The sequence below is a fragment of the Schistocerca cancellata genome, chromosome 8 (assembly GCF_023864275.1).
Source record: "Schistocerca cancellata isolate TAMUIC-IGC-003103 chromosome 8, iqSchCanc2.1, whole genome shotgun sequence".
In the NCBI taxonomy this organism is placed as follows: Eukaryota; Metazoa; Arthropoda; class Insecta; order Orthoptera; family Acrididae; genus Schistocerca; species Schistocerca cancellata.
The window spans coordinates 228,602,865-228,625,203 of NC_064633.1; the positions used below are offsets into that span (position 1 = coordinate 228,602,865).

At 43.4% G+C, this 22,339-nt stretch overlaps 1 protein-coding gene across 1 annotated transcript in view; it reads left to right on the plus strand.

Moving 5' to 3' along the window:
- LOC126095481 (leucine-rich repeat-containing protein 56) overlaps positions 1-15,444 on the plus strand; it is a 96,809-nt gene extending 81,365 nt beyond the window's left edge. The window contains exons 7-9 of the mRNA XM_049910272.1: positions 9,162-9,286; positions 15,084-15,211; positions 15,441-15,444. Coding sequence (XP_049766229.1) covers positions 9,162-9,286; positions 15,084-15,211; positions 15,441-15,444 — 257 coding nt within the window. The remainder of the gene's footprint in view (positions 1-9,161; positions 9,287-15,083; positions 15,212-15,440) is intronic.
- The last annotated feature ends 6,895 nt before the right edge of the window (positions 15,445-22,339 follow it).

Here is a 22,339-nt window from a genome sequence, read left to right on the forward strand (position 1 = left end):
ATCAGTGAAAAAAGCACAGCAGCCAAGCGATGCATAATATACATAAGTAAAAATCCTGTTCATTAATCAATCATTGTCAAAATCAGTTAACACAAAGTATAAATCGCGTAATCGCGAGCAGCAAATTACGCCTAAAGTACGTACGTAAGTGGAAATATGTTACCTGAAAAATAAAATCAATTAATAGTTACCTTTTTAGTTTATTACTTTCTTCTTTGAAATTACATTCTTCCTGAAATTTTCTCGATAGCAAATCCTCTTAACGTCGGACACACACAGAATTTACCTGAAGTTCTTAAATATTTTATACAACTGTATCCTGAAAAAAACTGAACGTTAATAACATAGTTTATCAAGTCACTATAGCTTTATACTGAATTTATTCGGAGAAATTAGACTGTGTATTTGTTTACGGCTGTCAGTGCATTCGCACTGAGCGCTCGATCAGCTGTAGGTATGCGTGACGTAGGAAGTAATTGTTTGAGGTCAACGACTGCCTTGTGCGGCGCACAGACTTGACTGTTGCTTTGAGTATGCGCCGCCGCCAGAACACGGCGCGGTATGCTTATATTCTCTGCATGTTTACGTGTAACTGTTAATTTCTCAAAAGTATGTCATTCCACAAAATTTTTCAAAAGTATGTCATTCCACAAAAATTTTTAACGTTCGATATATGATGTATTCCCTTAGAGCGCCGTGATTTAAGAGTTTCTACTTCGACAGTGTTATCATGAATAATTTTGCGAACTCTATATGGACCGTTAAAAAGCATAAAAAATTTGTGACACAAGCCTTTTCCTTTGTGAGACAAACGATGAGACTTAATTAAAACCTTTTGACCAACTGACAAGGTTTTTAAACGACCAGGACGTTTAGCTGATTTCTCTCTTCTAGCAGCTGCAGATGCGATATTTTGTAGGGCCAGGTTGACAACTTCAGAATGCCGCAGTTTCCGTGTAGTCGGAAAAGGAACTATTTCAGAAATGCGATTTGTCGGTGCTTTATTTTTTAATATCAATATAGGCGGTAAAGAAGTTGAATCATTAGGGAGTTCATTCAGAATGTTTTGAAAAATATGAAGATACTGATCCCACGTTCTGTGATTCTGATGACAATAAAGACGACACAATTTATTGATTTCCTTCATCCATCTCTCTGAAGCGTTAGATTGAGGGTGAAAAAGTGAAATGAAAATTGGTTTAATCTTACGACGCCGTAGAGTACGAAGCCAAATTTTAGAGCGAAACTGTGATCCATTATCTGATATAAATTTATCAACATGACCCACTTCTTTAAGAAAATGTTTGATAAAAGCATTAGATACTGAACGAGCTGTTGCTTTGCGTAAAGGTGTAAAACACAAATATTTTTATGTCAATTCCACTGCTACCAAAATGTACGCAAAACCATTAGTAGAACTAACCACTGGGCCGAACAAATCGACTGCAGCCATCTCCTTTAATTTCGCTGGAATGATAGGAAACAACGGTGCTCTGTGAGAAATAGTTGGCGGCTTAGCATTTTGACATAATTTGCATTTGGCAAGAACAAATCAAATACGTTTTTTCATATTACTGAAGTAGCAATTTTCTCGTAATTTATGAAAGCATTTTCTGGGACCAAACTGTGCATAACTGAAATGTGTATACCAAATCAATTTATTAACCCAATCATCAGAAATTCAAACTAACGTAACAGAGTTGTCAACCGATTTTCGTTTAAAAAGAATATCATTGCGAACTAAATAATACTGTCTAATCGCTACGCTTTCCTTTCTTCTCCACACCTACTTAATGTCCTTCCAGACTGGATCCTTGTTTTGCTCCTTAGCGATGTTCTGGAGCGAAGACGAAATAAAATTTTCAAATGCAACACCTTGAACATACATCAAACAATAATTGTTTTCCTTGCATTCCTCCTCAGCACTTTGTTTCAAACCCATAGGTGCTCGTGATAAAGCATCAGCAATAATATTTGAAGAACCCTGTATGTAAACAATACTAAAGTCAAATTCCTGTAGATACAGTGCCCATCGTGACAATCTTCCATGTGTTAATTTTGTTGACATAAGAAATTCCAGAGCTCGATGATCGGTGTAAACCTTAGTATGTCTGCCATACAAAAATTGCGAAATTTTGTGAAAGCCCGAACAACAGCCAAAGCTTCAAGTTCCGTAATCGAATAATTCTTTTCTGATTTAGAGAGAACACGACTTCGAAATGCAAGTTTCTGTACTACAACGCCGTTTTCTTCTATCTCTTGAAATAAGTGTGCACCTAGGCCCTTGTATGATGAGTCCGTCGCCAAAAAAAAATCTTTAGATAAATCCGGATGTGAAAGAAGTGGAGCAGCAACTAAAGCATCACGAAGTTATTCAAATTGTGATTGAGCTTCCTCATCCCAACACCAATTAGAATTCTTTCCAGATAGTTCAGATAAACGAGGTGTGGACAAATTGTCCAATCTAACAAAGCGTCTAAGAAAATTACAGACACCAAGGAAACTACGAACATCACGTTTTGTAGTAGGAACAGCATAATTACGAACAGCGTCTAGTTTCTCTGGATCAGGAAGAATACCTTCTGTAGAAATAATATGACCAAGAAATTTCACCTGAGAACGACCAAATTCAGATTTTTCCAAGTTCACCGTAATGCCAACTCTTGCAAAAATACATAATAATGAATCCAAAATTTTGTTATGCTCACTCCAAGAACGTTTAGCAATAAGAATATGGTCAACATATGAAGTAATATTGTCACGAAGATAAACAGGTAAAATTTCGTTTAAACTACGAATGAATGCTGCTGAAGATACAGTAAGTCCAAACGGTAATTTCCGAAATTACTTTTGGGTAAAATAGTCATATCCGGTAATTCTTTACCGACTCCTTTTCTAGATAGATTGATAGTTGAAGAGTTATTTTGATAGATACAAATAATAGTAAAAGAGTAGGCAGCAGTGCAGAAAACTAAAACGGAAATAGCACTACTACAGCTCAGGGCCCTGTGCACGCTACGGCACATATTCACTTAGTGTAGTGAATCCCCTGAGGACTTAAATAACCACACATAAATTCCAGTTTGTGACCTAGTGGCCAATTTAGTGGAAGTGCGTACATAAATTGATCTAACCATGAACATGGATGTATGTCATTCTTAGTATTGCGAAAGATCTTAAATTTCCAAACAGTTAAAAAGTGTTTGTAGTCAAAGTTTTCGCCTCGTGGCGACAAAGACCTACCGCGTCTGTACCAGTCCGAATGTCGATTATTGTCAAGTTCGGGCGCCTGGCGCTCTCTTGTTGCATCTCGTAAGTAAAATAAATTATTTTCTTCAAAACCCGCTGCTATCTTTGATTCTAAATTTCTTCTACTGTCTTTTCCTACGATTTCGCTTTCAATTTGTTTGACTTGCTTTCGTAACGCCTCAAATTCCCTTTTAACGCGTTCATTAAATTTTCCTTGATTTTCAACATGTTTATTTATATTCTGGTACTCTTCTGTTTCTGCAAATGGCAATGGAGCTGTATCATCCGAATCTCTGTCCCCATTTAAACTAAGACTTGTCAATTTATCTGAAATCTCCTCAACTCTTTACGATAAGTCACCTATTTGTTCTTTCTGTTTATTTACGTCTTCCGTAAGTGTCGCGACTCGAGTTTCAGTATTGACACATTTAGTAGTTAACTGTTCATATTGTTGTGTTAGGTTATTTATTCTTTCATTTGGTACGAATTCTTCGATTCTTTCAAATATTTCTTACTTATCGTGTGCACGTTGAAGATTTAACTCTGAAAATTTTTGTACTATCGCGCGATCTCTTTCCTTCTGTTCTCTATCCTGTTCCTTTTGTCTAATTTCTATTGAAATTAATCTATTATTGTGAGGATTCAAAATCTGTTGTACTTCTTCTCTAATTTTTTTCTTCAATTCATCTTTTATGTTTTTAAGACGTCCCTATTCGTGAGTCTAACCGTATTTCCATTGTTACCATCTGTGATCCCAAATTTAATATAGCACCCATAAACTGCTCCATATTAACTGGTTCAAAATTCTTTTCGCCCCTAACATTTCCCGTAAAACTAACTTCCTTCGTCATAGCCGTAAAGCTATCTGTGTTCGATACTATTTCAGAATCCTCTCTCGTTAATCTCGTATTCTGAGAATTTTTTGATTGTGAAAAATTTTGAACTGGTTCTGGACTAATTTCCCGGCTTGTTAAATTGTTTTCTATTTCATTATTCATCATACTGTTCTCCTGTGTTGGCGAGTTCGGCATGTTAACAATTTCGTCATTCTGACTATCCATCATTGTTGCCTTTTTCATCGATCGCGTAATCATTTACAAAAGATACAAAACTCGTCACTATACGAAAATAACACACAATATAACACTTTATCACCAACAATACCATTCACACGAAATGCTTCCTGACAAACACGATTAACGAACAATTGAAATCTTCATAATTGCACAAAATTGTCAAACCCGTATACGAGACATCAAAAATTAAATTCTGGAAAAATACCATTAGAAGAATGACAAGACAACTTCAAATGTTCAATTAGCAAATCTACACATGCAATATAGACTACAATTACGATGTCTCGTAACCGGTTGGCCCTGAGTAGTATTAGCATGCAATCTGACTGCATAAAATAACAACAAAGAATGAAGGGAAATTTCCGTTACCACAATTGATTAATTAAGTCTCCTGCAACTATAAAAGCTACGAAACAACAAAGCACATGTGTAACTGTTCTGTGTGTGGAAGTGTGATTCAACGTACACGTATCTGGCACGGTTCTTCCTCAATACGATGAGATACTTTAAACACCATTTACAATGAACTAATTGAAAAACCAGAAATACTATAATTGCACATAGAAACCAGAATTACAAGTCTAATACATGAACACGAGCCAGATGCTTGGTTGACTGAACCTGTGACCAAGAGGCATTATTATTAAGGAGATTTGAAATAAAAAAAATTTTTGTTACCTCCATATATATTGACGAAAAATACACTGTGATCATTGCAACACTTCCATATATACATTACACCAACCGAATAGCATCTACTCTCTCGCCCAGCAGAACAATAACTGCACACGACATGCTCTCAACTAGTACTGTACTCGACATCCTCTCAACAAGCACTGCCCACGGCAGCCTCTGAACTACAACTGCCCTCGACCTTCTCTGAACAACTACTGCGCCAGTGGAGGCGGTGGAATAAAACTCTTTGGCGCAATCTTTGGCGCTGTGACTCAGTGTGGCCACCTTTCAAAGTCTTCACACGTCTTAATGGAACAATTTCATGCTCCAGTTGCATCAGGTGTATAGTTTTCATTCGACGGCCGCTTGTAGTACAAGTCATCAAAGTACATATTGACAGGAACACAAAACACGCAATGGAGAGACATAACGTCAGGTATCCCTCTAGGATTAGGACTAGAGCCATAGTTATTTTCTCTGCTATTTTTTTAGGTCATCAATCTTCTGACTGGTCTTATTTTAGGGAGTTGCACGGAACTACTTTGGGTTATTAGTATTTGAGTTCTGTACTTCATGTACCATAAATATAAAAAATTACAAAAGTCCAATTGCTGTGTGGTCTCCTTGTTAGAGCAGCACTTGCACCCAACGCCCTCAGATATTTCATGGATGTATTCCAACCTCTGTCTCCTCTTACAGTTCTACCCACAAAAGCTCCTTCAAAAATACACTACTGGCCATTAAAATGGCTACACCAAGAAGAAATGCAGATCATAAACGGGTATTCATTGGACAAATATATTATACTAGAACTGACATGCGATTACAATTTCACGCAATTTTGATGCATAGATCCTGAGAACTCAGTACCCAGAACAACCGCCTCTGGCCGTAATATCGGCCTTGATACACCTGGGCATTGAGTCAAACAGAGCTTGGATGGCGTGTTCAGGTACAACTGCCTATGCAGCTTCAACATGAGACCACAGTTCATCAAGAGTAGTGACTGGCGTATTATGACGAGCCAGTTGCTCGGCCACTGTTCAAAGTGTCGTCAATGCGAACAAGAGGTGACCGAGACGTGTAACCAATGGCACCCCATACCATATCACAGGGTGATACGCCAGTATGGCGATGACGAATACACGCTTCCAATGTGTGTTCCCCGCGATGGCGCCAAACACGGATGCGGCTATCATGATTCTGTAAACAGAACCTGGATTCATCCGAAAAAATGACGTTTTGCCATTCGTGCACCCAGGTTCGTCGGTGAGTACACCATCGCAGGGGCTCCTGTCTGAGATGCAGCGTGAAGGGTAACCGCAGCCATGGTCTCCGAGCTGATAATGCATGCTGCTGTAAACGTCGTCGAACTGTTCGTGCAGATGGTTGTTGTCTTGCAAACGTCCCCATCTGTTGACTCAGGAATCGAGACGTGGCTGCACGATCCATTACAGCCATGCGGATAAGATGCCTGTCGTCTCGACAGCTAGTGATATGAGGCCGTTGGGATCCAGCACGGCGTTCCGTATTACCCTCCTGAACCCACCGATTCCATATTCTGCTACCAGTCATTGGACGTCGACCAACACGAGCAGCAATGTCGCGATACGATAAACCGCAATCGCGATAGGCTACAATCCGACCTTTATCAAAGTCGGAAAGGTGATGGTACGTATTTCTCCTCCTTACAATAGGCATGACAACAACGTTTCACCAGGCAACGCCGGTCAACTGCTGTTTGTGTATGAGAAATCGGTTGGAAACTTTCCTCATGTCAGCACGTTGTAGGTGTCGCCACCGCCGCCAATCTTGTGTAAATGCTCTGAAAAGTTAATCATTCAAATTCAAATGGCTCCGAGCACTATGCGACGTGACTTCTGAGGTTGCCTAGAACTCAGAACTAATTAAACCTAACTAACCTGAGGACATCACACACATCCATGCCCGAGGCAGGATTCGAACCTGCGACTGTAGCGGTCGCTCGGCTCCAAACTGTAGCGCCTAGAATCGCACGGCGACTCCGACCGGCAGCTAATCATTTGCATATCACAGCATCTTCTTCCTGTCGGTTAAATTTCGCCTCTGTAGCACGTCATCTTCGTGGTGTAGCAAATTTAATGGCCAATAGTGTAATATAAGTTATCCCTTCATATCTTAACATACATCCTATCATCCTGCCCTTGTCAGTGCACTTCATCACATTTTCAACATCTTTCTATGGTACCACATCCCCAACGCGTCTATTCTCTTCTTGTCTGATTTTCCTGCGGTCTGCGATCCACTACTATACAATCCTGTGCTCCAGACGTACATTCTGAGAGTTGTACCTCAAATTAAAATCAGTGTTTCATACTAGTAGAATCCCTTAGACCAGGAATGCCCTATGCGCTTCTGCTTTTTGTGTCCCTCTTGTCAGCCTGTCATGTGTTAATTTGCTTACAAGTTACTGTTAGCAGAATTGTCCCACTTCTTCTGCTTCATGATCCTCAATTTCAATTTTAAATTTTAATCTTACATTATTTCTGCCACTCCTTGTCACTTTCTTCGGTTTACTCTCAATCCATAGTGTGTGCTCATGAGACTGTACGTACCAGTCAGCGTATCCTATAATTCTTCCTCAAGTTCACAGAGGATAGCAATGTTACCTGCGAATCTTATCATCACTGGATTTTAATTCCACTCTTAAAAATTTGTTTTATTTTCGTCGTTGATTTTCCGTTGTGTAGACTGAACAGTAGATCCTTCTCCCATACTCCCTATAGCCCGAGCAATTCGTCCTTGATCGTCCATTCTTATTTTTCCTTCTCGGTTTCAAAAGTCAATAAAAGCAGTAGGACTCTGGTTATGCCTATACGTATCACGTCATAGCATATTATGGGGTTCCAGGGGCTTCCCGGGATACTACGCGTTGATCTTGGCATTAACCTCGAAGCCTGTGTACATGGGTGGATATATCTTTCAAGTGTATTATCTCTGGATACGTGACCTTGTTTTTATACCTTACGGCCTCTGTCACATTCAAGATATAACACTGTTACATGCATGTCACACACGTCTCATAGGTTGTTAAGCCTACCTTCCTTCAACAGCTTCAGAAAGAAAGAAATCACAATTAAATCAATACCATAGCTGCTAACAGGCATTGATATACATCAAGGGGGACATTCGAAAATGTGTGCCCCGACCGGGACTCGAACCCAGGATCACCTGCTTATATGGCAGACGCTCTATCCATCTGAGCCAACGAGGGCACAGAGGGTAGTGCGACTGCAGGGACTTATCGCCGGCACGCTCCCCGTGAGACCCACATTCTAATCTTATAGTCCACACACTACATTCGTAGTGACCCTGCCATTATACCCATTACTCGCGGCAGAGAATCCACCGAGTCCAGTAAGAGTTCAGGCAGTTCGTGTGCATCTGCACTGAAGAACATCATCAGCCGGTTGGCCTTAACGAACAACTTAAATTAGAAGGAACACATAGCAAATGTCGTGGGGAAGGCTAACCAAAGAAAATGTAACAGACCTACTAAGGAGATTGCCTACACTACACTTGTCCGTCCTCTTTTATAATACTGCTGCGCGGTGTGGGATCCTTACCAGATAGGGCTGACGGAGTACATCGAAAAAGTTCAAAGAAAGGCAGCACGTTTTGTACTATCGTGAAATATGGGAGAGAGTGTCGCAGAAATGATACAGGATTTGACCTGGAAATCGTTAAAAGAAAGGCGTTTCTCGTTGCGACGGAATTTTCTCACGAAATTGCAATCACCAAATTTCTCCTCCGAATGCGAAAATATTTTGTTGACACTGACCTACATAGGGTGGAACGATCACCACGATAAAATAAGGGAAATCAGAGCTCGTACGGAAACATATAGGTGTCCATTCTTTCCGTGCGCTATACGAGATTTGAATAATGGAGAATTGTGAAGGTGGTTCGATGAATCCTCTGCCAGGCACTTGAATGTGATTTGCAGAGTTCGATGTAGATATAGATGTAGAAGATGGCATCTGTTGTTTCGAACGTGTCCGAAAGAACATATGCCATCCTCATATCAATAAGAAAGTTCTATGACGGGCCGATGTTTTACTTTCAGCCAATTAGCACTTGCTGCTGTGGACGCTGAAACAGTTGCGGGTTGTGTGGTTGCAGACGAAGGCGGTGTCGCAGCGGCGGACGGAGATTCGCCGAGCGCTCTGACGTCTGGGGGAGTGGTGTGCGGCAACTTGGCAGCCGCGCTCCGCAGCAGGCGCAAGGGCGTGCGTGGCGCCTGGCAGGTGAGCCCAACACACACCTAGCCTCTTCCCGGTGTTGTTATTAACACTCTTTGTTCTGCCCCTTACAACAACATTCCATTGTGCAAACAGACACAAAAACCGCACGTTGTGTGGACGAGCTTATGTAGCAGTGAATTAATCTATCTGAATTTAAAATTGGGCAGTGATTTCATATACTTTAAAGTGGTATGTGAATCTACTGCAACATGGACGCAACATGAACTATGAGTAACTTGGCTGGCACTTGGTGCTATTAGCTACTGTCTCTTGTTTTTGTAGTCGGATAGCCGCGCGGGATTAGCCGAGCGGTCTTAGGCGCTGCAGTCATGGACTGTGCGGCTGGTCCCGGCTGAGGTTCGACTCCTCCCTCGGGCATGGGTGTGCGTGTGTCCTTAGGATAACTTAGGTTAAGTAGTGTGTAAGTTTAGGGACTGATGACCTTAGCAGTGAAGTCCAATAAGATTTCACACACATTTGAACATTTTTTTGTAGTCGGACACGAAATGCAGCATTTGCGACTAATATTAAATACGACGTCGCATTAGCATTTGTAATACTTTTTCCCTCTGAATTTTGAGAAATCTGGTATAAGCACTGGAGGATTAATCTACATCTACATCTACATTTATACTCCGCAAGCCACCCAACGGTGTGTGGCGGAGGGCACTTTACGTGCCACTGTCATTACCTCCCTTTCCTGTTCCAGTCGCGTATGGTTCTCGGGAAGAACGACTGTCTGAAAGCCTCTGTGCGCGCTCTAATCTCTCTAATTTTACATTCGTGATCTCCTCGGGAGGTATAAGTAGGGGGAAGCAATATATTCGATACCTCATCCAGAAACGCACCCTCTCGAAACCTGGCGAGCAAGCTACACCGCGATGCAGAGCGCATCTCTTGCAGAGTCTGCCACTTGAGTTTGTTAAACATCTCCGTAACGCTATCACGGTTACCAAATAACCCTGTGACGAAACGCGCCGCTCTTCTTTGGATCTTCTCTATCTCCTCTGTCAACCCGATCTGGTACGGATCCCACACTGATGAGCAATACTCAAGTATAGGTCGAACGAGTGTTTTGTAAGCCACCTCCTTTGTTGATGGACTACATTTTCTAAGGACTCTCCCAATGAATCTCAACCTGGTACCCGCCTTACCAACAATTAATTTTATATGATCATTCCACTTCAAATCGTTCCGCACGCATACACCCAGATATTTTACAGAAGTAACTGCTACCAGTGTTTGTTCCGCTATCATATAATCATACAATAAAGGATCCTTCTTTATATGTATTCGCAATACATTACATTTGTCTACGTTAAGGGTCAGTTGCCACTCCCTGCACCAAGTGCCTATCCGCTGCAGATCTTTCTGCATTTCGCTACAATTTTCTAATGCTGCAACTTCTCTGTATACTACAGCATCATCTGCGAAAAGCCGCATGGAACTTCCGACACTATCTACTAGGTCATTTATATATATTGTGAAAAGCAATGGGCCCATAACACTCCCCTGTGGCACGCCAGAGGTTACTTTAACGTCTGTAGACGTCTCTCCGTTGATAACAACATGCTGTGTTCTGTTTGCTAAAAACTCTTCAATCCAGCCACACAGCTGGTCTGATATTCCGTAGGCTCTTACTTTGTTTATCAGGCGACATTGCGGAACTGTATCGAACGCCTTCCGGAAGTCAAGAAAAATAGCATCTACTTGGGAGCCTGTATCTAATATTTTCTGGGTCTTATGAACAAATAAAGCGAGTTGGGTCTCACACGATCGCTGTTTCCGGAATCCATGTTGATTCCTACATAGTAGATTCTGGGTTTCCAAAAACGACATGATACTCGAGCAAAAAACATGTTCTAAAATTCTACAACAGATCGACGTCAGAGATATAGGTCTATAGTTTTGCGCATCTGCTCGACGACCCTTCTTGAAGACTGGGACTACCTGTGCTCTTTTCCAATCATTTGGAACCTTCCGTTCCTCTAGAGACTTGCGGTACACGGCTGTTAGAAGGGGGGCAAGTTCTTTCGCGTACTCTGTGTAGAATCGAACTGGTATCCCGTCAGGTCCAGTGGACTTTCCTCTGTTGAGTGATTCCAGTTGCTTTTCTATTCCTTGGGCACTTATTTCGATGTCAGCCATTTTTTCGTTTGTGCGAGGATTTAGAGAAGGAACTGCAGTGCGGTCTTCCTCTGTGAAACAGCTTTGGAAAAAGGTGTTTAGTATTTCAGCTTTACGCGTGTCATCCTCTGTTTCAATGCCTTCATCATCCCGGAGTGTCTGGATATGCTGTTTCGAGCCACTTACTGATTTAACGTAAGACCAGAACTTCCTAGGATTTTCTGTCAAGTCGGTACATAGAATTTTACTTTCGAATTCACTGAACGCTTCACGCATAGCCCTCCTTACGCTAACTTTGACATCGTTTAGCTTCTGTTTGTCTGAGAGGTTTTGGCTGCGTTTAAACTTGGAGTGAAGCCCTCTTTGCTTTCGCAGTAGTTTCCTAACTTTGTTGTTGTACCACGGTGGGTTTTTCCCGTCCCTCACAGTTTTACTCGGCACGTACCTGTCTAAAACGCATTTTACGATTGCCTTGAACTTTTTCCATAAACACTCAACATTGTCAGTGTCGGAACAGAAATTTTCGTTTTGATCTGTTAGGTAGTCTGAAATCTCCCTTCTATTACTCTTGCTAAACAGATAAACCTTCCTCCCTTTTCTTATATTCCTATTAACTTCCATATTCAGGGATGCTGCAAGGGCCTTATGATCACTGATTCCCTGTTCTGCACTTACAGCGTCGAAAAGTTCGGGTCTGTTTGTTATCAGTAGGTCCAAGATGTTATCTCCACGAGTCGGTTCTCTGTTTAATTGCTCGAGGTAATTTTCGGATAGTGCACTCAGTATAATGTCACTCGATGCTCTGTCCCTACCACCCGTCCTAAACATCTGAGTGTCCCAGTCTATATCTGGTAAATTGAAATCTCCACCTAAGACTATAACATGCTGAGAAAATTTATGTGAGATGTATTCCAAATTTTCTCTCAGTTGTTCTGCCACTAATGCTGCTGAGTCGGGGGGTCGGTAAAAGGAGCCAATTATTAACCTAGCTCGGTTGTTGAGTGTAACCTCCACCCATACACAGGAACTATCCACTTCTGCTTCACTACAGGATAAACTACTACTAACAGCGACGAACACTCCACCACCGGTTGCATGCAATCTATCCTTTCTAAACACCGTCTGTACCTATGTAAAAATTTCGGCAGAATTTATCTCTGGCTTCAGCCAGCTTTCTGTACCTATAACGATTTCAGCTTCGGTGCTTTCTATCAGCGCTTGAAGTTCCGGTACTTTACCAACGCAGCTTCGACAGTTTACAATTACAATACCGATTGCTGCTTGGTCCCCGCATGTCCTGACTTTGTCCCGCACCCGTTGAGGCTGTTGCCCTTTCTGTACTTGCCCGAGGCCATCTAACCTAAAAAACCGCCCAGCCCACGCCACACAACCCCTGCTACCCGTGTAGCCGCTTGTTGCGTGTAGTGGACTCCTGACCAGTCCAGCGGAACCCGAAACCCCACCACCCTATGGCGCAAGTCGAGGAATCTGCAGCCCACACAGTCGCAGAACCGTCTCAGCCTCTGATTCAGACCCTCCACTCGGCTCTGTACCAAAGGTCCGCAGTCAGTCCTGTCGACGATGCTGCAGATGGTGAGCTCTGCTTTCATCCCGCTAGCGAGACTGGCAGTCTCCACCAAATCAGATAGCCGCCGGAAGCCAGAGAGGATTTCCTCCGATCCATAGCGACACACATCATTGGTGCCGACATGAGCGACCATCTGAAGATGGGTGCACCCTGTACCCTTCATGGCATCCGGAAGGACCCTTTCCACATCTGGAATGACTCCCCCCGGTATGCACACGGAGTGCATTTTGGTTTTCTTCCCCTCCCTTGCTGCCATATCCCTATGGGGCCCCATTACGCGCCTGACGTTGGAGCTCCCAACTACCAGTAAGCCCACCCTCTGTAACCGCCCGGATCTTGCAGACTGAGGGCCAACCTCTGGAACAGGACAAGCAGCCATGTCAGGCCGAAGATCAGTATCAGCCCGAGACAGAGCCTGAAACCGGTTCGTCAGACAAACTGGAGAGGCCTTCCGTTCAGCCCTCCGGAATGTCTTTCGCCCCCTGCCACACCATGAGACGACCTCCCACTCTACCACAGGTGAGGGCTCAGCCTCAATACGGGCAGTATCCCGGGCAACCACAGTCGTAGTCCGATCGGGGGATGCGTGGGACGAGCTGGCCGTCCCTGACAAACCCCCTTCCGGACCCCCACAGTGATGCCCATTGGCAACAGCCTCAAGCTGTGTGACCGAAGACAACACTGCCTGAAGCTGGGAGCGAAGGGATGCCAACTCAGCTTGCATCCAAACACAGCAGTTGCAGTCCCTATCCATGCTAAAAACTGTTGTGCAAAGAACGTCTGAACTAATCTACAGAGAGCGCAAACAAATCGACACAAAATTTAAACGGTTATTAAAATACAAGATTGCCTAGTAAATGCAGTAGTGCTGCCACTTGTGCACTGCTGACACACTGCTCGGCGGCGGAAGGAGACTACGCGATTTTACACTATTCAGGTACTAAAACGCGATGCTACAACTCTCAAATACTATAATGCGCCCGAAATTTATGAATTAAACAATGCAAGTACAAAAAACACGCAAAGAAATTAAGAATTAAACTATGTAACAAATGAGTGAGCTAGGACTATACGACTTGCTGCTGCAGCTGCTTATCCAACGGCGGCAGGGAGCACACTGACTGTGACCAACCGACACTGGCCGTTCAAAACAAAAACAGAAGACAGACGACTACGCGAATTTACACTATTCAGGTACTAAAACGCGATGCTACAACTTTCAAATACTATAATACGCCCGAAATGTATGAATTAAACAATGCAAGTACCAAAAACACGCAAAGAAATTAAGAATTAAACTATGTAACAAATGAGTGAGCTAGGAGTATACGACTTGCTGCTGCAGCTGCTTATCCAACGGCGGCAGGGAGCAGACTGAAATAAAGTTTTCCTAAGCACATTATATTCCACCATTATTAATCCACTGAGTGATAACTGCTGAAAGATACTGGGATAGTAGCACAAAACGGTTGCTACTCATCGTAATCAGAGTGCGACCGGAAATAGCAGTCATGTGCGCGTGAGGTGTGCTTGCTTGTTTGTGTGGGTGTGTTTTTTTTTAACTGAGGAAAGCTTTGGGCGAAAGCTCAGTGTGTAACAGTCTTTTCATTGTACCTGTCTGCTACCCTGCACGTCATCTTTACGCAGAGTAACAATCTATTCTTTTCGTAATACTGTTGATATTCCAACCTCGACTTTTCATTATTTGGTACTGTGATAAATCACTCAATTTGTTTACTACTTCTTTTATGCTCAGGGCAGTGGCGTAGTGCGGGGGGGGGGCTTATTGAAGTCATTGTTGATATTATGGTTTATTGTGCGTCTGACCTGACGAGAAGTTTGCCTCGTCACGAACTGTGCCCGTACTGAGAATCTGTAATGTGAGCTAAGAACTTGGAGAGATGCTCTAACCAGTGATGTGTGTATTTTCCGTATGCCTTGTAGAATTCGCTCAGTCATCTTTTGAAACCCAGGAGGTACTTCTGAATAACATTATATTAACCTGCCAGGAAGTTTCAACATTGTATTTGCTGGTGAGAGCTAACTGTCTCGTTTAGGTATCAGTGTCGCCGACATTCTGTGCAGGAGAAACCCGAGGCGGATCCTTCAGCAGGTGGAGAGGCAGCTGACGTTTGTCCTCCGAGGACTGGGGGCCTGCTCGAGGCGTCGAGACGATGGAGGCAGCTGTACGCCTCGTACCGCTCGCAACACAGGTAAGTACAGCCCGTCTGGATTCCGTAACGGCTCTCCCACTTAAGCAGCTTGCGCGTTCACTGACCAAAGTGAAAGGCACTTCCGTGCTCAAGTAGGGAGGGATACGAAAAAATCTGGAATCTAAAATTGCTAACTTGAACAAGATGCTGGTAGAGATGGCTTACAAATCAGTCCTTATGATAATCATTATGATGGGCACTTGTACAGAGTAATATCGCGCTGTTACAGATGAGCGTGAGCTAAAAGGAAGTAAGAAGATATATCCAGTACATAATTTTGATAATGTTGTACTTCTAATGCTGATTAATATGAAGGAAGCCATCACAGCTGGTATTTTGGTGCATTTATTAGCGACGACCGGTCTCATCCTATACGAATATTCTAAAGTGACATGCTCTTCAACACGACACAGAGTAGGCTAAATCCTAATAAAACATGCGAAGTATCAGCAAATATATTATGAAAATTAATATGGGTGTGTTCATCTTTCGCCTTTATGATGGCTCGAACTCTGTTGGGGAGACTTTCACTGAGGTGTCTAAATGTCTGTGGAGGAATGATAGCCCATTCTTCCTCATGAGTCGAAAAGAGAGAAGGTAGTTATGTTGGACGCTGAGATTTAGAACGAAGTCGACGTTGTAACTCATTCCAAAGGTATTCCATTGGGTTTAAGTCGGGAACTTGGACAGGCCAGTCCATTTTGAGAACGCTATTGACCACAAACCACTGTCTCATAGGTGGTGTTTTATGGCAGGCTGCATTTTCGTACTGATACAAACAATCCAGATGTAGATCTAGATGTAGAATCATCGTCTCAGAAATGTTCCACTACCGTACGCAGTACACAATGCCGTAAAATTCGTTTATACTTTCGCGTTTAGCATTTCCTTAAGCGAAGTGTGTGGATCACATTATAACCACGAAAAACGCCCCGTCAGCGTACCATCAACTCCGCCGTACTTCACTGCTGCCATTACACATGAGGGCGGGTAACGTTTTCCAGACATTCGCCGAACCCAAACCCTTTCTTCGGATTACCACAGGGTATAGCGTGATTCCTCACTCCAAATTATTCGTTTCCAGACTTCCACTGTCTAGTGGCGTCGTTCTTTACGTCACCTCAAGGGTAGCGTAGCACAGAAACGTGCGGCTTATGAAGAGCTGCTCGATCATTCTTCTTAACTACCCACGCAAAGTCATTATTCTACTTGGACTGCTTGTAGCACTTTGGAACTCGCTAGTGATTCCTTCCGCTGACTTCATGCGATTTTTTACAATCACCTCCTGCAGTTTTTGACGGTCCTTGTCCGTCAGCACATGAGGTTTGCTTGGTCATGGGTTAGCAGTGATTGCTATTTCAAGTTTCAACTTCACAGTCAAGTAACCTGAAATGCTCCGCTTAACCCGCAGGACAGGACAGATAGAATAGATTGTGGAAAGGGGCCAAAATAAGGGGCTGTCAGTTACACTCGAACATACAACTTTATTATTTGATCAAAAATTACAAGAGCCTAAAATTTTTTTTAAACAGCTTTAATTTTTTGGGACTTAATTACTGGCTGAAAGCCAATTTAATTTAAAAACGGCTGAAGGCCAATAACTTAAAACGCAAGCATAATCAGAAATTTAAAAGGCAAGCCTTATATTAAAACAGTTCTTTAGTTAGACTGAAGTAAACAAGTTAAATTTAAATCGGCTGAAGGCCGAAGACTTTAAAATTCAAAAATATTTTAAAATGCCAAAGGGCTTACGTGAAACAGTACTTTAAACTAGGCTGAAAACCTAAAACAACTAATTTAAAACACAAAACCGGCTAAAAGCCGTACAAGTACCAACAACAAGAACAAATTTAAAAATAAGGCAGTACACACAAGGGCGCCTAGAAGTTCGAGGGTCGGCCTGTAATCCAAACACTAACGCTCGCTTAGGTGAGACAGGCAGTCGGGCCAACCATTCACGATCCGACGACAACCCAATCGAACGACAGTCAGCGGACCCACCGGCAAGATAATTTCCACTTCACACGACCAGGGCACAACAGGGAATTCAACGGAACAACGTAGATGATATTGGCGCCCACAACCAATTATACACGGAGCTGTCAAACTACACACCTTGCTGGACGGCAACAACACAATGAGGAAACTACACTGCCTGAAATTTACGTCAACGGCCAGGGCAGGTAACCGGAACGTCAACGGCCACAAGGCAGAAGATTCCGCTGATACACATCAATTCAAATAACCAAATACAGTGAAACTCCACCGGAGGGTAGCTAGAATTTTTCAGCTTGAAAACCACGTTGTTGCTCGCGGGAATATCCCAACAGCCGACAACGAACTCCAAACGACACAATGTGAACAGTCTCGACTTGCTGGTGGGTTAAATCAAAACTCAACCTTCGTGTCCAGGGTCGGTGAGCCACGGACCTCGTAGCAATGGGAACAGCGCCACACTCTCCGACACCGCGTAAAGACCGCCAGCGGGTCCCGGTCAAACAACGCCCCGTCGAGAATTCCTCACTGCTCCATGCCAACCGACCGATTCCTCAGAGCCAGTATGCCGACAAAATTTAAAATAACTTGTCAATCCAAATCACACAAACTACACACAGTTTCACGAACACTTGCACGAAGAACCAGACAATGCTAACGGCAGTGACTGTACAATAACAGGGAAGAATCACGCGTCGGCTCACACAGCCAACCCATAAGCGATCGCAGGCCAAATACACGTCGTGCGGCAAGACGACCGACCGACGACCAACCAAAGTCGTCGCCACTCGCATCATGTGTGTCAGCAACCGTCGGGCGAGTCATGGCGGTCCGGACCTCACTGCTGCCGCGCCCCGACTGAACTTGTACCGCGTGCCAAGTCAAACACTGCCAGGTCCGAACTGCACTGCTAGCGCCTCCCAACTCACTGCCAGATCCGAACTCACCCGAACACATGACAACCGGGAAGTAATAGCAGTCAGCAAAGATAATACACCAGGGCTTATACCGATAAGCGCCGCTGCTGCCGCTCACAGGCAGGCATGGCGGCAAGTCAGTGACACCAGTAATTGAAATTAACATAAAGAGGTGGTAGTACAGTAAAAACAGGGCTCCAAATGAGATATGGCACGAACACGAGCCACGCACGGCTCATAACCAATGGTCTACTTGTGCAGCTTTAGAAAGGACGAAATGCCCCTGATTAATTTGTTACTCAGGTGCTATCCAAGTCACTGAGCTCTTTAGACCAACCCATTCTATTAGCACTGCTTTTCTACTGATGAAACTATACTCCCCGTCTGCTTATAAACTGGCGAATCCACTTCTCGAGACATAGGTTGGTCAGTCTTTCATTACATAGGGGCGTCCGAATGCTATTGATCAGATAGTGTATCATATGTAACTGTTACAACGAAAATTCACCACCGGCTCCGTAAGTAATATTCAGGAAGTGGCAGAAAAGTACCGGTGTCGTGATTTAAAATGCACAATCGCCCGATGAAACGTTACAAAGTACGTGTTGGAATACGACAACCACAAAGTTTGACTTCGTTGACTGTGCTCGCAACAAGCACAGCCAACAGTACATGTTGGATACGGAATAACACGCGGCGCTATACTGCCCTCAACCCTATGTTTGACTGGCTCTGAGCGCTATGCGACTTAACTTCTGAGGTCATCAGTCGCCTAGAACTTAGAACTAATTAAACCTAACTAACCTAAGGACATCACACACATCCATGTCCGAGGCAGGATTCGAACCTGCGATCGTAGCGGGTGCTCGGTTCCAGATTGTAGCGCCTAGAACCGCACGGCCACTCCGGCCGGCCCCTATGTTTAAAAGCAAAATTACTGAATACACTTATTACGCCGTGAACACGCAAAATAAATTATTACAGGTACAAATTACAGAGTTAACAGTCAAATGTAAAGGAAACCGTACACTTAAGCAAATATTGCGCAAATAGCGCATACAGACAAAAGTAGATCAGAACAATGATGTCCACTGGCTATGGACAGGAAAAGAAAGTTCTAAGACACTAATAAGAATTTTATTACAAGTTTCATTGCCAATCAAACAGATTCTTCAGACAAACAATTTAACCGTTTTACTGGCCACTTCTGAGGCCCACAATAAAGAAATTAAATCAGAAAACTGTTCCAGCTCAAACACAATACCACTACGCAAAACGGAAATTAGATCTTGCCGTAAAAGTTAATCAACAAAACAGTTACGCGAGTAAGTCTGGATAAGTACCGTTGGAGACCATGTAATGGTCTGGGATGCAGATGACGTGAAAACTTCCAGGCCAGGAGTCGACGTGTCGGCGATCGGCGGACTGTGAACGGCGCCTCGGCTGCTACCAGGAGCTGCTCACTCGATGTGAACACCTCCCACGCCTCGGCACGGTATAGTACGCCCGCTCCAAGATACATTGCTATGTCCCATTGCGTGGTGTGAGGAGAAAAGCAGACCCGTAGATATCGCGACCTGTGATAGCGCAAATGAGGCCGCCTAGTGGCCGCCATTGAGACTTTGCGTACACCGGGGGACCGGCAAAGCTAATTCCTACTCGGTCCGGGGCCCGCTTTACAGGTTCGTTCCGCGGGTGGCCGGTGTTGCAGGCGCTCGAGGTAGACGCATTAGATGTACCATGGAACCTCGCTTAACAAGCACCGCCCTTAAGGCGCAATTCGCATAACGAGCAAAACAAATTGTAAAAATAATGACTCGCTTAACGAGAGATGTTTCGCATAGTGAGTTCGACGACTTAGTGTAACGTCACCAGCCGCTCGCGCGCGACGGGGAGAAACGCTCAACGACATGAACACCTTTCATAGTCGGCAGCGGCATATGAACATTGTCTTTTGTACGTTTTTTGTACGATTTTAAGTGACTAATGACTGAAATGTGGCAGACAAAGCATATTGTAGACTTGAATATAAATTCATGTCCTAACCTTACCACAGCCTCATGTTGTGCAATGTACCCGAGAGAAAATGGCGGTCACCTATCTGCGCCAGAACTAAAATGACGATCGTTTTTTTCACAGTGATAAAGCTAACCTCTACGAGAAAACTCAAGACAGAAAAATTACAGTTTCAACGCTAAAAAAAACTAGCTGAATTTTTCTTGCTATCATTCATTGGTTACCTGAAACTGTCTTTACACTGGCTACATGAACGCAGCTTTACCAAAAGATGACCAGTCCTGTTTGGCACTTGGTTGTAGATTACAGGCGATACTGGTAAACTCTCAAAAGCTTTCTCTAAGTAAAGCTTTTGACTATGTTGACTGGAATACTGACTTTGAAATTCTGAGGGTAGCAGGGCTAAAAAACACCGAGCAAAAGGCTATTTACAACTTGTACAGAAACCAGTAAGCAATTATAAGAGTCGATGGACATCAAAGGGAAACGGTGGTTGAGAAGGGAGTGAGACAGGATTGTAGCCTACCCCTGATGTTATTCAATCTGTAAATCGAACAAGCAGTAAAGGAACAAAAGAAAAATCTAGAGTAGGAAATTAAAGTTAGGGAGAAGAAATAAAAACTTAGAGGTTTGCTGAGAACATTGTAATTCTGTCAGAGACAGCAAAGGACTTGGAAGAGTAGTTGAATGGAATGGACAGGGCCTTCAAAGGAGAGTATAAGATGAACATCAACAAAAGCGAAAGAAGGATAATGGAATGTATTCGAATTAAATCAGGCGATGCAAAGGGAATTGCCTTAGGAAACGAGACTCTTTAAATAGTAGATGAATTTTGCTATTTGGGGAGCAAAATAACTAATGATAGCCGAAGTAGAGAGGATACAAGGGTGAGTAAAATGAAACCCCTAAATATTTAAAAAAAATAATATTTATTGTGCAGAAGTGGTACAAAGCTGTATCACTTTTCAACGTAATCTCCCCCACGCTCAATGCAAGGCCTCCAGCGCTTACAAAGTACTTAAATTCCTTTAGAAAAAAATTCTTTTGGTAGTCCGCGCAACCACTCATGCACCGTGTGGCGTACCTCTTCATCATAACGGATCTTCTTTCCTCCCATTGCGTCTTTGAGTGGTCCAGACATATGGAAATCACTTGGGGCAAGGTCTGGTGAGTATGGTGGATGAGGAGGACACTCAGAATGCAGGTCTGTGATTGTTCCAGCTGTTGTACGGGCAGTGTGGGGCCTTGCATTGTCATATTGCAAAAGGACACCTCCTGACAGTTATTCACGTCTCTTTGACTTGATTGAAGGGCGCAGATGATTTTTTAGGAGATCTGTGTATGGCGCACTGGTGACAGTGGTCCCTCTAGGCATGTAATGCGCCAAAATGACGCCTTTTTCGTCCCAAAAGAGAGTCATAAACTTCCCTGCTGATGGTTCTGTTCGAAATTTCTTTGGTTTTGGTGATGAGGAATGGCGCTAGTCCTTGTTCGCTCTCTTCGTTTCCGATTCTTGCAAGAAATCCATCACGTTCTCGTTCAAAGCGTCGAAGAAATTCTTAACAAGCATCAACACGTCGTTCTCTCATTTCAGGAGTCAGCTACCGTGGCACCCATCTTGCAGACTCTTTGTGAAACTGGAGCACATCATGTACAATGTGGTGGGCTGACCCATGACTAATCTGTAAACATGCTGCAGTGTCATTCAGTGTCACTCGGCGCTTTCCCTTCACTATGGCTTCAACTGGTGCAATGTTCTTTGGAGTCACAACTCGTTGTGCCTGACGTGGATGAGGAGCATCTTCCACTGAAGTCACACCATTTGCAAACTTCCTACTCCATTCGTAGACTTGCTGCTGAGACAAAGATGCATCACCGTACTGAACCTTAATTCGTCGATGAATTTCAATTGGTTTCACACCTTCACTGCGCAAAAACCGAATAAGAGAACGCTGTTCTTCCCTGGTACAAGTCGCAAGTGGGGCGGCCATCTTTATACTGATACTGCGACGGTATGTGTGCATCTGCACTATGCTGCCACCCACAGGCCATTTTGCACGCTGTTTGTAGCACGCTTACCAACGTACAGGATAACGGCGTGAAATTTCGATTTGTTATTACAAATTTAAGGTTTTCATTTGACTCACCTTCGTATAAAATGTAGACTAGCACTGGCAAGAAAAGTGTTTACGAGGAAGAG